This window comes from Rhineura floridana, chromosome 7, assembly GCF_030035675.1.
Source record: "Rhineura floridana isolate rRhiFlo1 chromosome 7, rRhiFlo1.hap2, whole genome shotgun sequence".
NCBI classification, from domain to species: Eukaryota; Metazoa; Chordata; class Lepidosauria; order Squamata; family Rhineuridae; genus Rhineura; species Rhineura floridana.
The window spans coordinates 49,288,425-49,303,460 of record NC_084486.1 but is presented as its reverse complement, the minus strand read 5'-3'; the positions used below and the strand labels follow the sequence as shown (position 1 = coordinate 49,303,460).

The 15,036-nt window shown below is 40.3% G+C and overlaps 1 protein-coding gene across 6 annotated transcripts in view; it reads right to left on the bottom strand.

The window, feature by feature from the left end:
- Positions 1 to 2,041: 2,041 nt before the first annotated feature.
- The window catches only part of IDE (insulin degrading enzyme), a 121,101-nt gene continuing 108,106 nt past the window's right edge, over positions 2,042 to 15,036 (bottom strand). For all 6 annotated transcript variants that reach the window (XM_061635544.1, XM_061635542.1, XM_061635540.1 and 3 more), the window contains exons 19-25: positions 13,377 to 13,488; positions 12,461 to 12,628; positions 10,795 to 11,067; positions 10,143 to 10,204; positions 5,221 to 5,293; positions 4,872 to 4,939; positions 2,042 to 2,915 (exon numbers count right to left, since the gene is read on the bottom strand). In XM_061635544.1, coding sequence (XP_061491528.1) covers positions 2,820 to 2,915; positions 4,872 to 4,939; positions 5,221 to 5,293; positions 10,143 to 10,204; positions 10,795 to 11,067; positions 12,461 to 12,628; positions 13,377 to 13,488 — 852 coding nt within the window. In that variant the 3' untranslated portion in view covers positions 2,042 to 2,819. The remainder of the gene's footprint in view (positions 2,916 to 4,871; positions 4,940 to 5,220; positions 5,294 to 10,142; positions 10,205 to 10,794; positions 11,068 to 12,460; positions 12,629 to 13,376; positions 13,489 to 15,036) is intronic.

Below are 15,036 nucleotides of genomic sequence, written 5' to 3'. Positions count from 1 at the left end.
TCCTCAGAGCGCTGCTTGAGACAGCCCAGCAGAGGGGAAAAAAAGAGCCGCGAGCTCCCGATGGATGCAACAGAGCCAGGGGGAAAGCTCAAAAGCGGACAAAAACGAAGAGAACCGCAGCCGCGGTCTCTGAGGGGACCCTCAAACAAGTAAGGGAAATAAGCTTAAATAAAAAGCGGACAGAAACGAAGAGAACCGCAGCCGCGGTCTCTGAGGGAACCCTCAAACAAGCCTCAAACAAGTAAGGAGATAAGCTGAAATAAAGGCTCAAAAAATAAAAGGCTTAAAATTGGCCAAGAAACGTAGAGAACCGCAGCCGCGGTCTCTGAGGGAACCCTCAAACTTAAATGGAAAGTTAAACACAAACAGGGAAAGGAAGGACTTCAAACAAATACGCGAAACTTAGCTAAAAGCTACTTGCTACGCTTAAGATCCAATCTTGTTCGTACGAAGGCAAGAATGAACTGGAGAGTGGGAGGGGCCTGACGCCCCTAGTCTTGACTTCAAAGACATTCTTGCCTTCGCACGATAGGTGGAGCTAATACCCACTGTGATGGCCGGACTCACAGGGAAAATCATCTGATTCCTCACCACACTTTCAGTTGCAGCAGGTAATGAGGGGAATGGAACAGCCACAATCTGCATCCCATTAAAAGCTACAGCTTTCTGTGTAACAAAACAATTAGAGGACCTCTTTATGATGCTGCCAGCTATAATGGATGCTGAACTTGTGAGGCATGAAGGGTTGACCTTCGGTAACATGAACACTCCCTGAGAGAGTATGACCTAGTTTTTTATTTTAACTCACTACTCTTCCTGTAAGATGTGGGAGGGGTTTTCAACCATAAAAAGGAAAACACAGCAATGATAAAACATTGCATATTTACAAGATACAGAAGGCAGGTTAATTTTATGTCCTAAGATTAGTACTTTACTTCCTACTATGATGTTTTATACTGTATCTCCAGGAAGATGCAACACACAATTTTATTCTGACAATGTACAAGACAATTAATGTTGGTACTAGTCATAATAAAACATGGTGGGTGGGATAACCAAAACAGTCAGATTTCATCCTAAAACTGCAAAGCATGTAACTAATTCTCTTAATATGATTAGTGCTATGCAGGTCAGATTTCTGAAGTAAGAGGCACAATTTCTCCTAGAAAATCAAGCTGAGACTAGAAATTCATTGGAATCTTTGGAATATTTTAAATATTTAGTACTTTGAATCTGTACAATGGACTTGAAAACAAACTATGTGTTTGAAAGGCATATCTTACTTTGATAAAAGTATACCTTTTCACTCCAAAATCAGATTAAACACATTTTCAGCACACGGATTCCCTCTTTTGCTATGTGCTTTTAGTGGCATAAACTCCACTAAAAATCAAGAGGCTGAAGACTAAAAAGATATAAATCTATTTTATCATTCTTATTTATTTTGCATACAAATATCTCTCATTTGTGCTCTTATTGTATTTCAGATGCCTGAATGATCAAATAAAAATTATACAGGGTAAGTATTTTAGCTTTGTTTAAAATACTGGATGCAAGCTTTTAAGTGCAGGGAATGTTGTCTGGGTCAGATTCAATGTGACATTCCATCATTAAGCTGGCATTTAACTGCTGGCATGGCTAAGCAAATGCAAACCTAGCAATGTAACTGGGATTTGTTCTTTCTTCCCACTTTAAAACATCTAAGTGTGAGAAACAGCTTGAAAGCTTGTACCAAGAATTGTAAGAATAGTGATAGGTGCAGATTAAAATACTGTTGTATCATATTCTGCTAAGATGCTAAGCTGTTTCACCCAGTCCTGGGCATTCAAATAGTGCATTTGTCAAATCCAGGCACATGTTGAGCTGTGTCTTTGTGACAAAGATTGAAAGTTTAATTCTTTGTACTTGCATGGAGATAGGTCCCATGTCCACAGCTTAAACACCTATTGGGAGTCTCCGACAGCATTCTGACAGTCATACACCCAACAAAAGAGTGAAGTTTGATGAGATATCTGAAAACAATATATTAACCACTGGAAGAAAAAGTGTCAAATCAATTTTATTTATGCAAATGAAAGGAAACTTTATCAGAGTAACCCTGAGAAAATGCAAGGGTTACAAGCAGAAGACAACACTCTTGGTAAGAAAAGGATGGCTAACCAAGTGTTTCCAGCATTTTACTAGTCTGAATATAAAAATGTCCTCATGTATAAAAATTAAAACTATGTCAATATACCTAGCAACTCTTCTGAAAGACATTTGTTGACATTTCCCCCCATTTCCACTGATTTACACAGTACCTAAATGGTTGGTTGTACAGAAGATCAACATTTTAAAGTTATCATTCCAAGTTCTTTTAAAAATATCAATATGTGCATTTTAATAATGTTTTGTTCCTCCACATCCAAATAAATGAAACTTCCAAAATGTTTAATTTTTCATAAGAAAAGCAAGGGCCTTTAAAGTAACACCAATTTGTTCAGAAAGCTTCTTCGTACTCCATTATGCAAACAAAATCTTTAAAAGGGCCTCACTATTGTAAAACATACCATACCTACATAGACCTTTGAATATACCATTTGATTTTGGTTTCCAAGAGTGGCTCTATAATAAACATGACGCATGACTACAGCCTATTTGCCTAATTTTTGTAACGCTATCACACCAGTAATGCTGAATGAACCTAGAAGGAATCAGGAACCCTCATAATGAACGGGATTGTTTGTCCCAACAATAATTTAAGATGCTGGTTCATCATGAAAATCCACTGAAGTCACACAAGATTGTTCCACTTCCAGTTCTTCACTCAGCAAGATCCTTCACAGTTTTGCAGCCATGAAATTGATATGTGGTTTCACCAGAGGAAAGAGCGGCAGACTGCGCTTGAACTCTGTCATATTTTGAATCACGTCGGGCTGCAAACAAGCATTTTAGAAAGAGACTTTGAGAATCAAGCACAGAATTATGATCCAAAGCTTATTTACATAAGACCTTCCTTTAAAACCAATGTTTCTGAGATAAATTAAGATTGCCTATAAGGTGGTTCTTTAGAAAACTATATATGCAATAAGTTATGACAACAGTTCAGTCTTAGAAAAGTAACAATAAACTATTCCGAGGTAAAGGAAAGTACACCTGTTAATCCACAGCAGGGAGACACTGTGCTAAATCATTCCTAAATGGTACACTGGGAGGCATTACTAAGTCATGGGAACCCTCTTAATTTGTTCCAGGACCCATCCCTGGAACACATTTTTAATGCTAGAAATAAGCCCTGGGACATGTGAAAAACGGTACCTTTAAATGCATGCAGATTTCCTTACCACTGAATAACTGCTAAGTCCCCACATATTTACAAGGAAATACAACTTCCAAGGCAGGCTGACAGTCCAGCCCTGCCCTAGTGGAAGGCCATCCCCTAGTATGTGGGTGGGTGAATAAACAAACATAAAAGGTTTGGGGATAATGTGGGGGGAGGGGAGCAAAACAGGTTCTAGGGCAGATTACAGAATGTAAAAGGCAAGTATCTAAAGGCAGAATTAAAAAATCTGGTAATATTCAGAAGTTTGAAAACATAAATACTTATCATCTATATACAATATCTGTAAAGGTCTGCTTGCTCTTTGACAGTAAAGGTAGCAGCAGAAAGTTATCTCTGATCTTACTGCTGACCCCCAGTACTATAATCAGAGAGCAGAGAAATGTTGCCTGCAGGCAGGGGTTTATCCCCAACCTTAGTACTGTGGTGCTCAATGGTAAGGTCGGAGATAACAGATCTCTGTGTCTGACATGATATAACATCAGGTAACTGACAGGTGGGTGTGGTTTGCCTCAAATGGTCTCACCAGCCAAATTAAGAAGCCTGGCAGGCTTAATTAGGCCCACACCTGGGCCAGAGATTCCCCACCCTTAGTCAATATTATTTGCTACACACTAAATTTTTCATCAATATTTAATGGTTCATGTGTTGGTAAAATGGTCACAAGAGTAGCATCCTGAAAGGTCCCATGAACAATGTGTGAGAGAGAAAGATGCATGTGGGTGGGTCTCTTGAGTTTTTGTGTATGGTGAGTACATGTGCGTGCTGAGTATGCATGTGTGTATTTCTCCTAGAACTGGTGAATGCTAAAAATGTAAGAAGAGCCTGCTGGATCAGGTCAATGGCCCATTTAGTCCACCATCCTGTTCTCACAGTGGCCAACCAGATGCTCATGAGAGACCCGCAAGCACGACCTGAATGCAAAGAGCATTCTCCCCTCCTGCACTTTCCCGCAACTAGGATTCGCAAGTATTGCCTCCAACTATGGAGGCACAGCATAACCATCATGGCTAGCAGCCACATAGCCTTTTCCTCTGTGAATTTGGCTAACCCTCTTTTAAAGCCATCCAATTTGGTGATCATGATCCTTGTTGTTAAGACAGCAACGGTATCACTGTGTGTGTGTGTGAAAATCTATAGTGTGATCTCCACAATCAGGACCAGCAGAACATAGCTGATTTTCCACACTAAGCATGAGGCTGTCAAGGGTGTGTGTGTGTCTAATTTTGTGTTAAGCCACGTCCTACAGCATCCACTTTGTGTTAATGTCCCCCACGGCAGCCATTTTGTGACTGGTGCCAGCAATTTACCAAAATGAAATCTTAATGTGGTATGTTTTCATTTTTTTTAATTCTTTAAAACTCAAAGTAATAAAGTTGGCCACAAATTCAACAAAGCGGGAGGAAGTGCAGGAAGAGGGGAGGGTGAGATAGGCATTTTACAATTTGTCAAGGTACGAGTACTGTCACTTAATTTTTTAATTTTTTCTTTTTTGCACTGATGTTGGACGCTCAACATTTTTTCATAAATGGTTAAGAAAGCATCTTCTTACCTGTGGCAGTGGTGGTGCTGGTGCCAGGTTTACATCATTTTGGCATGGAAATTCTCCCACAACAGGGCCTAACAAAAACAATATGAAAACATCTTATTACATGCGCAAATACAAAATAGACCATTAAAAGCAAAGAACTGAGCTGCTTTTTTGTATTGCTTGCAAGTCTGCAAACTCACAAACCTTTTTCACATTAGTTACTCTGCAGGACTCATCAGAGTGAATATACTTCCACCCACCCACTAGGCATCATAAAAATCCTTTTGGAACTTAGTTTTACACGGCAGTAACTGCTGTACTGTGCTAACTTGGACAAAGATTATTTGAAAGAAATGCACTCAGTACTTACAAGAATCCATTTCCCGTGCTAGTACATGTACTGATACTTTGTGCCTTCTTGAGGCATCTACTGCCAACATTTCCTACAGAAAAAAAGATGAAGTTATTCCAACAGAAGCAAATAAACATTTGCACTGCAGACTTCACTGCACAAAAAAGTCTGCCAGCCATTAGCAAATGTGCCTGACCCAAGCACACTGCAGGCTGCATCATCCACCTTGTAAAGTGGAATGTCCAAAAACAATAGAAATAATAGGTTATGCACATTGTGATATGCAGCCATTGAGGATTCTTATGCTGTCATAAGTATACTTTTATTTACTCTTTTGTGAAGTGAATTGCTTCTCTGGTACATGAGCCACCTGTTCAGAAATTGACCTGCTCAGTCCCTCACAAATCCTTAAGCAGCAGTGGCTTGCCAGTGTTTCAGTATGTCGATGAGCCTCTCCTCTCCCCTTCCCCTTCCTTCACCCTGGCTGCTACACAATGTTTGAGGCCTGCCAGAGAAAATAGCAAATTCTACCAAAATCTCTTCTACATACTGAGTGAAGATAAATAAAATTACAGCATAGAATCATGATGAAATAAGTGCATTTACTAGAGATGAATCTTCTTCTTGAGCAGTTCATTTAAAACCATAATCAATGCTGAAGAGCAATATTAAAATATATGGCAACAATAAGAAATTTAAAATCCATCTAGCTAATCAGTTGCTCGCAACTCGTTAGAAGCATCATTAACTGAATTAACTTGAAAGGGAGTAAATAAAGAGTCCACCACAACTATAATCAGATAATTTAAATACAACACATTTATATCAATAATTAACATTTTTGTAATCTGCTGTAATGGCACATTTATTGAAAACCATGATTACATTCTTAATTTTTCATGCAAGTTTGCTTGTTTTTGTGAAGAATTGTGGTTTCCACTTCCAAACATCATTATTTCACTGGCTGAATTAGACTTCTCACAACATTGATATTTGTCAAATCATTAATATGTAAAATGTAAGCGTAATACTTTACAATTCAGTTCGACCTCTACATTGACAAACTTGAGCAGAAAACACTGGAAGGCATTGAAAAAGCCTCTGGCATTGTCCTGCCCGAACCCATTACGAGGAAAAACTAGGCATGACCACACTGCACTAAGACATTGTCACAGCAACTAGACACGCCTCCTCACCGACCTTAAGTAAGGATGGGCAGTCATCCTACTTGTGTGGACCGAGTGTCACTGTGGAGAGTGCGTGTGCAGATGAGCGCTCCTTCTCGGAGGAATAGTGAGAACCCGCTGAGATTGCCAGCGCCACCTCCTACGAGTCTGGGGAGAGGGCGGCTGGACCACCACAGTGAGATCCTTTCCAAAAGGAGGGGGGCTGCACAGTGGTGACGGCAGAGCGGACAAAGGAAGAGGGTGAAAGATAGGAAGAAAAACGTCTCCCTGACAGGGACGGGCATCTTGCCAGTAACGGGATCTATAGGGGTGGAACTATCACTGTCTACAGTGCGGGAGCTTGCAGACTCCTGCACACCTGAAGACATGGCACTGGTGCCTCCTTCCCACTCAAAGTCTGACTCCTCTTCTTTGTTCTTGCCGCCTCACACCCGTTCTGCAGAGCTCATGACAGGCATAGTGCTTCTAAATACCAGAGTGCAAGGGTAGTATGATAAGTGGCAACCGACAAGCCACATACATCTCTGGAGGCTCCCTTCAACCTCAAGGTGTTCTTGTGAGAGACAAGAGGCTGCACAGAGTTTGGAAAAGCAAAATGCTTTGAGAGCGTAGAATTGCTGGATTATGCTTTGAAAAGATGTTCCTAGCTGGGACAGGAAAGGGTGGACTCCACCCTGGCTGAGCAAAGCACTTTGAAAATGTAGGACAAATGGGTGGCACATGCAAGTGAGTCGAGGACTAAGGAGTGATGAACACAGCAACATGGACCCATTCTGGAATGAAGGACCCAGGTCCCCACTCCAAAGGAGCAAACTTATTATCTGCCTGACAGAACGGCTGCACAGGGCTTCATTCCCTTGATGTCCCTTCTTTAGGAACAATGGAGGAATGGATGGATTGGGGTGTGCTGATGGATGTATATGGCGTGTGTAAGTTCAAACGGTTGGATTGAAAGGGGGACCATGACTACCATCTTTGAGGTCCTCATCACATTCCCCTGGCATGGAGACACTAGAAATATGTCTTCCGCATCCTGAATACACACTCGTCAACCATGCATTTTGCTTGGTACACCCAGCTGTACTGCCTTGACGGGCTCTGCTACCAAGCAGGGCGCACAGGGTGGGATGGTAGTATGTAAAGCTCTCTCCTAATATACCCTGGTGTTCATCAAATGGTTTCCCAAAGGGGTGTGCACTGCATTCTCATGCCCCTGTGCACTGCCTCTTGCAGCTGTAAATGCTGTGTATGCATTTGGCTTTGCCCCCATCCCTCGGTGCTTCAGTCTCCCGCAGGCATCAGGGCAAGGGAGGAAATATGCTTCTGTGTGGTTTCTAGCCCAGGCGGATGCATTCCATAGGTGGGGTTTGTCTTACTCACTAGGGATGATGTTCTTGTCCACCCCCACCCCGGTCTGTTGTCCTAGCCTTTCTCACCTGATATTTGTGAGTATGTAAAATGTATTCCCCTTGGGGTATTTGAACCAATGTCCCTAGGAGCATGCATACATTTGTTTGTGTGGCCCTTCAACTGTAATGACCACCCACTTTTTAATAAGTAACAGCTACTGGGAAAGAGGGAGAGAACTGCCTGCATGGACTTGAACTAGCAGCCCTGGAAGTATATTTGTGTATTTATTTGGTAAAGAGTTCTCTGCAGAAGCTCTGCCAGCTGGGAGAAGACCTGTCCTGCCCCTTTTACCCCAAAGTGACAGCCTACACCTGTGTTGAAGGGGAAGAGTCCACACCTCTGCTTCCAAAGAGACTGTGCTGCTGTTGAGGCCTTCCTCAGTCTCTCCAAAACAAGCCTTCGCTCAGAATAATGACGTTTTGTAGGAGATATAGTAGATGGTTTTCCTTAGGGGCTTTGCGGTGGGTGGGTTAATGGTTAGTTCTGCTTTGTTTGTTTTTAAAGATTGTTTTATTATGTTCATAATACTGGAAAGTTGTTTTTACTTGCTGTTATATTTGTCGTTATGTTACTGTTTTATTAGTTTTTGCTATCAGGAAATTGTTTTTGCAAATGTTTTTGAGATGTATTTCTGTTCACCTTGTTCTAAGCCACCTTGAGCACAACTTCTTGTGGAAAGGCGGCATACAAATATAATGATGAATGAATGAATGAATTTCTACGGCACCCCTCTTCCCTAAATGTATTTCGTAAAGCCTTAAGACCTGGCTCTTTCAACAGGCCTTTGGGATTTCCGGGGAGGGTTAACTTTTATGACTGAAATGCCTCTTACCCTGCACTAATATTGTTGTTGCTGCTGTATTGTTTATATATTGTATTAATGTATTTTATCACATTGTGTTTTAACTGTTTACATGTACGTCGCCTAGAGTGGCCATCGGCCAGATAGGCGACACATAAATTAAATTTTATTATTATTTTATTATTATTATTAATGAATTTGTACCTGCCTTGCAGGTTGCACCACTGAGTTCCCTTGCTTGTTGTTGCTGTTATGTTGCACATGTTGTACTGTTTCCTTCCACTGGGAGTTTGGAGGGGATAAGTAAAATGTTTTGTGTAGGTCTTTGCTCCAGCTTTAGCAGACATGCCACAGGGTTCCTTCTGCTGTGCCTCTGGGCACTGCTTATTTCTCTGTGTTTCTTGCATGTTGGTGGCATGGTGACGCGACGACCACACTCATCTTGGCGTGCACAGATTGCCTCCCTCTGCGTCCTTGTGGCATGTGGATGCTATTGCTGGCTTGGCCCCTGGGAGAAGTTATTTCCAGGGACACTGGGGCCATGTCTGATCTTAATATCAAGATTAGCCCTGCTGGCTCCGACCAAAGACCCATCTAGTCTAGTACTCTGTTCTCACAGTGGCCAACCAGATGACTATGGGAGGCCCACAAGGAGGACAGGAATGCAGTAGTGCTGTTTATTATATTTTTGTATTCTCCATGCTATGTTTTCTCCTCTTCTCTGCTGAACAGAGCATGAATTAGAATACAGGATTGCTCTTTTAAGTACTTACATTTGAATTAACAGCTACTTAATAAGATAATTATTAATTTTGAAAAACTGTTAATTATCACACATACAGAGCTGACTGCAATGCACAATTAATTCCATAACTCCCTAAAAACAGTGCACAAACAACTCAGGTGTTGTACATAACAATGGCAGTGGTAGCTGCAGGACTTAAGCAAAGCTGCAGAGACGTCTCCAAAGGACCTTGCAGAATCTGGTTAACAGCAAAAGGGCTTGTTCTCCCGCACTCCCCACACACCCACTTTGGAAAACATTTAGAAAATAGTGTCACAATTCTAACCTACACTACATAAATTACAGGAATAATTATATAAAGAGCTTTGGCTTATTCAGGCAAAATATTAATTACAAAATCCTTGGTATACTGCATTTGAATTATGCTGACAATGTGAACGGAATGAAGTTAACAAGTATGTCTTAAATAATTCACTTTAAGAAAAGTGCCAACTGGAGAATATAATTCTCTTGAGTGCGTGTGGAAAAAGTGGAGAACAATAATATTATCCTAGTCAAAATAATCTAGAATAAATGGGAAAAAAACCCTCAAGAATGTACACTCACAGATTCTATTACTAGGTTCACAGTACACAAGCCAATATTTTAATATCTGGTTTATCTAAATTCCATTTAGATAAATGTTGTGATGACTGATCAAATTCCCAAACTGTTATAAATATATTGCCTTAATTTTTTACACAAAAATATCCAAGCATTTATCAATAAACTAATCAGACAAATGTTACCAACTTACCTTATAAAAGTGCATTATATCATCCTTAGTTAGAGTTTTGAGATATGCCACTTCAATGGTATCTGGACAACAATATTTATAATTAATACCAATTACACAATTTATACTTCCTTTAAATCGTAAACATCTCTGCATGTTTGCCACGAAAAATATTGCCATCCTGAAGGATCAGTACATTTCCCTAAGTCTGAGCAAACATGACACTTCCAGTCCTTAACTATGATTAAGGGATCAAGAGTACTGCATCTGTATCAAGCCTCTTTTTTCCCCTTAGTCTGATGGAAAGCAAGCATTGAAATTTCCAGGTTCTCTCTCTCTCGCAAATATAAACTGTTATGTAGGTGAGCAATCATCCCACAATGAGTTATAAGAATCCATGCTGGGCATGTTTCAGACAAAGAATTTAGTCTAGCTGAGGCAAAGAAAGAAATACCACAGAAATAGCTACATGGGACATTCCAGTGTTGGGACTTTGACACTAATTAATCTTCTAAATATATTATAGAACTGAGTATTATTATTTTATCATGCATGGTGGGCACACTTTATTTAAGTGGTTTGAACTGTTATTTTTGTTAAGCTTTCATCCAGAAAATTTACATTTCCAGCTAGGGAGTGCATGCGGGGGGCAGGAGGGGTCAATTTCTCTCACCTCTGTCAAAGTTATATTGCTGGGAAATTATTTCTCCCCAATATTTTGCACACTCAGCAGATAGCTTCTTTGGTTTGTCAAGGCGACGAATTGCTAAAGCCTGGATATGCTTCTGGAAGGCTTCATCTGACATGTCCTCTATACTCTTCTCCATGGTTTTTAAAAAAGCTTCAACCCTGCTCTCCAAGTAGTGCGGAGGCTTTTCTGACTGGATGATAAATCGTAGCCCTTGGATACCATTAGCTCGCCGTGGACCACTGAACACAATGTAACCTTGAAAAAATAAATACATTCAATCTATTAGAATCTATAATCACTCACTCAATAATTAAAAAAAATACTGAAGAGGTTTGTATTTCTTTCCTTGAATTCTGAAGTTCTAACATGGCCATTAGTTCCTTAAATGGCCTTACATCAAGTGAAGAGATGTCATAACTATCCTTAATAAATCTCATGTTTCAGTTATCATACAAGCTAATGGGGGATCTCACATTATTTATTTATTTATTACATTTATATGCCGCCCCGTAGCCGAAGCTCTCTGGGCGGTTATGCATTTTATATCATGAAGAAAACCTCATATAGATTAAATCACTTTAACAATTCTTCTGTATCTCTTTGAAATGCTGATTACAATTTGGAGCCCTTTACACACAGTGACAAAACTGAATTGAAATCACCATTTCAAAGAGATATAGGCAATGAGATTCCACAACCATGACACTGACAGCCCATTATATAGATGCGGCTTGTCCAAAGCATAGTGGCAGAAGAATACACCATGCTTGCTGTCGACTCCTTCAAATAATCTGGATCTATGAGATTTTGCACCATACAGTGGCTGAAAATGCCAGCAAGCAATGGGTAAAAAACTGGTTGTTTGAATGTTCCAGTACCCTGCATGTATAATTGCAACTTGAATTCCAATTGTTGCAGTTTTGATTTGATTGTGTTATCTGCTTTTTTTAACTGTAGGTTTCCTATAAGCAATTGCCTGGCCTCTATGAGAACAAATGCTAAACTAGACGGGCCTTTGCTCTGATCCAGCAAGATTCTTCTTATGTATGCCGCTTTGTGGGTTTATGACCAAAACGAAGCACATAAATCAAATTTTAACTGTTAAAAAATAAATATATCTTCATTACACAATGGGGCATCACCAGTCTTGTTGTAAAGGTATGCAAATTTCATCTGATTTTAGGTACCTTCTGGCTCTTCCTCTTGTGTGCTACTTTTACAGTTTGAAACACTTTATCAATGCTAAATGGTTTGTGTTCAAATCACTGAACATGAAGTATATTTTGTTTTGCTTTTGCTTATCAAATGGAATCCAAACAACAATGCTGAATGACAGCAGGTAGTTAGACCCATCCAACCATGCTGCCGCATATCATTGATCTCCTGTCCTTTAATCATAGTATCAGCTCACTTATCAGTGGGATTCTTGGTAAAAAACAGAAACGAGGGATTGTATCTAGTGTTAGACCCATTGAAATTAAAGGTTGTGTTTAACTCATGTTCATTAATTTCAATATATGTTCGCTGAGTCGAATTTAAAAGGTCTGAGTCGGATTTAAGGTCTGCTCCAAGTACAATTCGAGGTCTGCTCATCATAACAATTTTAGGTTAGGTACTGATCTTCGGAGAGAGACAAGCAAGTGCTTACCTAACTGTTCCTTAGTGCGCAGGGTATTGAAGCAAGGCTCTGAGATCATTTGACAGAAGAGCTCCAAAAACATATTCTCTGAGGTGCTTTGCATATCTGTTTGATAATATATTTCAATGCCGCAATTGTTATGAACTTCATTCCTCTGCTGATAGACAAACCAACCTCCTAAAAAAACAAAAACAGATATGCAAAAGGTCATTTTGAAAGACAGCCAAAGCAAGCAGCCATGCATCACAAACAGGACTTGAAATGGAGGAGGTATAGTATATACTCTCTACTTCCTATACATTAAAACTAAATAATCTCCCTTTAGTGTATAAATGCAACCTAGTGAACAAGGACTGAAGCAAAGAACTATTTCTAGCCATTGTTTCTTTGCTCCAAAAGTAAAAGATTTCAGCTTCTATTATAATCAGGTGCATAAATACCCCAAAGCGATGCCAATGACTGTTTTGGTATACAGTAGTTCCAGTTTGCATATTAGTAACTAGCCCTAAAATGGTGTGTAATCTGCCAGCTGCACCTCTACACACAGACATCAGTTTTACAGCTCTGTACTGCATAACTCTTTGCATTCTGTGAATAAATTCAGGATATATACTGTATTTGAAAGTCAAACACTGAGGATTAATCATTTGGATAGTTCTTGTGCAATGTATTCAATGAGGAAGGACTTTCCCCCCAATACTGCACACAGAGACACGTACCACGAACCTAGATTATTGTTGCAAGCAAATCACCTTGGCACTGATTCTGAAAGATTTTCAAAACACTGAAATCAAGTCAGTTTCCAAAAATAAATTTAAGAAGTGATTAAAAGGATCTTTGTCCCATGTTATTTCTAATTTTATGCACCATGAATCTCAGCTTTAAATGAGGGGTTTTACAACTTACATTCAGAAAGACAACTTACTGTCAGGCAGCTGTACTTCTCTATACCTTACAAGCTGACTTGGAAGCAGAGGCTTTGTATGAGCGTGCTCAATGAGAGTGTCTTCGACCATCTGCATAATTCCTAATGCAGCCTGGAAGAGAAGAAATTCATTGCTGCTGATTTTAATTCATCTCCTGACAATTCTCCATTTGGTAGCACATGGAAGGATAATAGGTATTAAGAAAGAAGACAAAATTAGGAAGAAATTTATAAAGGGGATGATTAATTGCAACAGATCAATTGCAAATATTAGGAATGGCAAACTGAGTTTGTACACATGACAGTTATGAAGCATATAAAACTGAAAGGCAGAATCCCTGGGGGTTTCTACATTATGTTTAAAGTACTTTTAAAAAATCCAAGAGGATACACATTTCATTATACAGCCACAAGCGTGGCTGTATACTATAGTCAGCATGGATTTTTCGCATTCCACAATGTTAAATTGAAAATACCCCCCATGCCATTCTGATGCTTCCCATAAGCTCATTTCAAAGCAAAACCTTACAAAACTTATAGTTCTGGACTCAGAAACGCTTGCTTAACAACCCTGTCAATTTTCATGGCAATACACAAAACAGTCAGAGAGAATCGAGAGTTCAAAGTCTAAAAAGAGAGAGAAAAAACAGACCCCTTTTGGACTTTTTTTTGTCAGAGTTCTCATAATCTGTTGAAATTCATTAAAAATCAGCCATGTTCACAGAGTACCTGTAATCCTATTACTGACCTTGCCCCATACTCTGACCTTCATCTTCTGCAGTTTAAAAGTTAAAACAATGCCTGGCTGATGTTTAATTAAGAAATTTTAGCTTGAACTCAATGATAATGTTGGGCATGCTCTGCTAGGCTTGACTAATCAGGGGGCCACACCCACACCAGACCTTTATTTCACTTTAGACAGTCATGGCTTCCCCCAAAGAATCCTGGGAAGTGTAGTTTGTGAAGGGTGCTTAGGAGACTCCTATTCCCGACAGAGCTCCAGTGGTCAGAGTGGTTTAACAGACAGCCACTCTGATTTAAGCTCTGTGAGTGGAACAAGGCATCTCCTAGCAACTCTCAGCACCCTTCACTAACTACACTTCCCAGGATTCCTTGGGAGAAGCCATGACTGTCTAAAGTGAAACAAAGGTCTGGTGTGGATGGCCACGCACAGCTTGGTTTAAATTTGGGTGGGAGGCTACATGTGCCTGTTGTAGAATAACAAGGTGGGGAAAAGCCTAAAAAAGAATGATACTGTTCACAATGTTTTCCTTTTGGAAAGGAAAGGGGCTTCCCCTCTGCCCAGTGCCCACCCACTCAATCTCCTCCTCTCCCACTTCCCCCTCCCAGATCAGTTTCACCTATCCGAACCATGACTGCACAGGAGTAAATCCCACTGAACTCAAAAAGCATGCAAATGATCAAACCTGTCCTCCCCTCCTCCTCCCTCCTATCCCTTCCTTCACCCCTCTCTTCCCCTCCCCATCCCCTTCCAATCCCCTCCTTCCTCCTTCTCCTCCCCGTCCTCCTCCCCCATGGTCAGTTTTACCTATTTTAGGATTACGATCTGAGAGACCAGGGTTCAAATCCCCAAATAGCCATGAAGCTCACTGGGTGACCTTGGGCTAGTCACTGCCTCTCAGCCTCAGAGGAAGGCAAT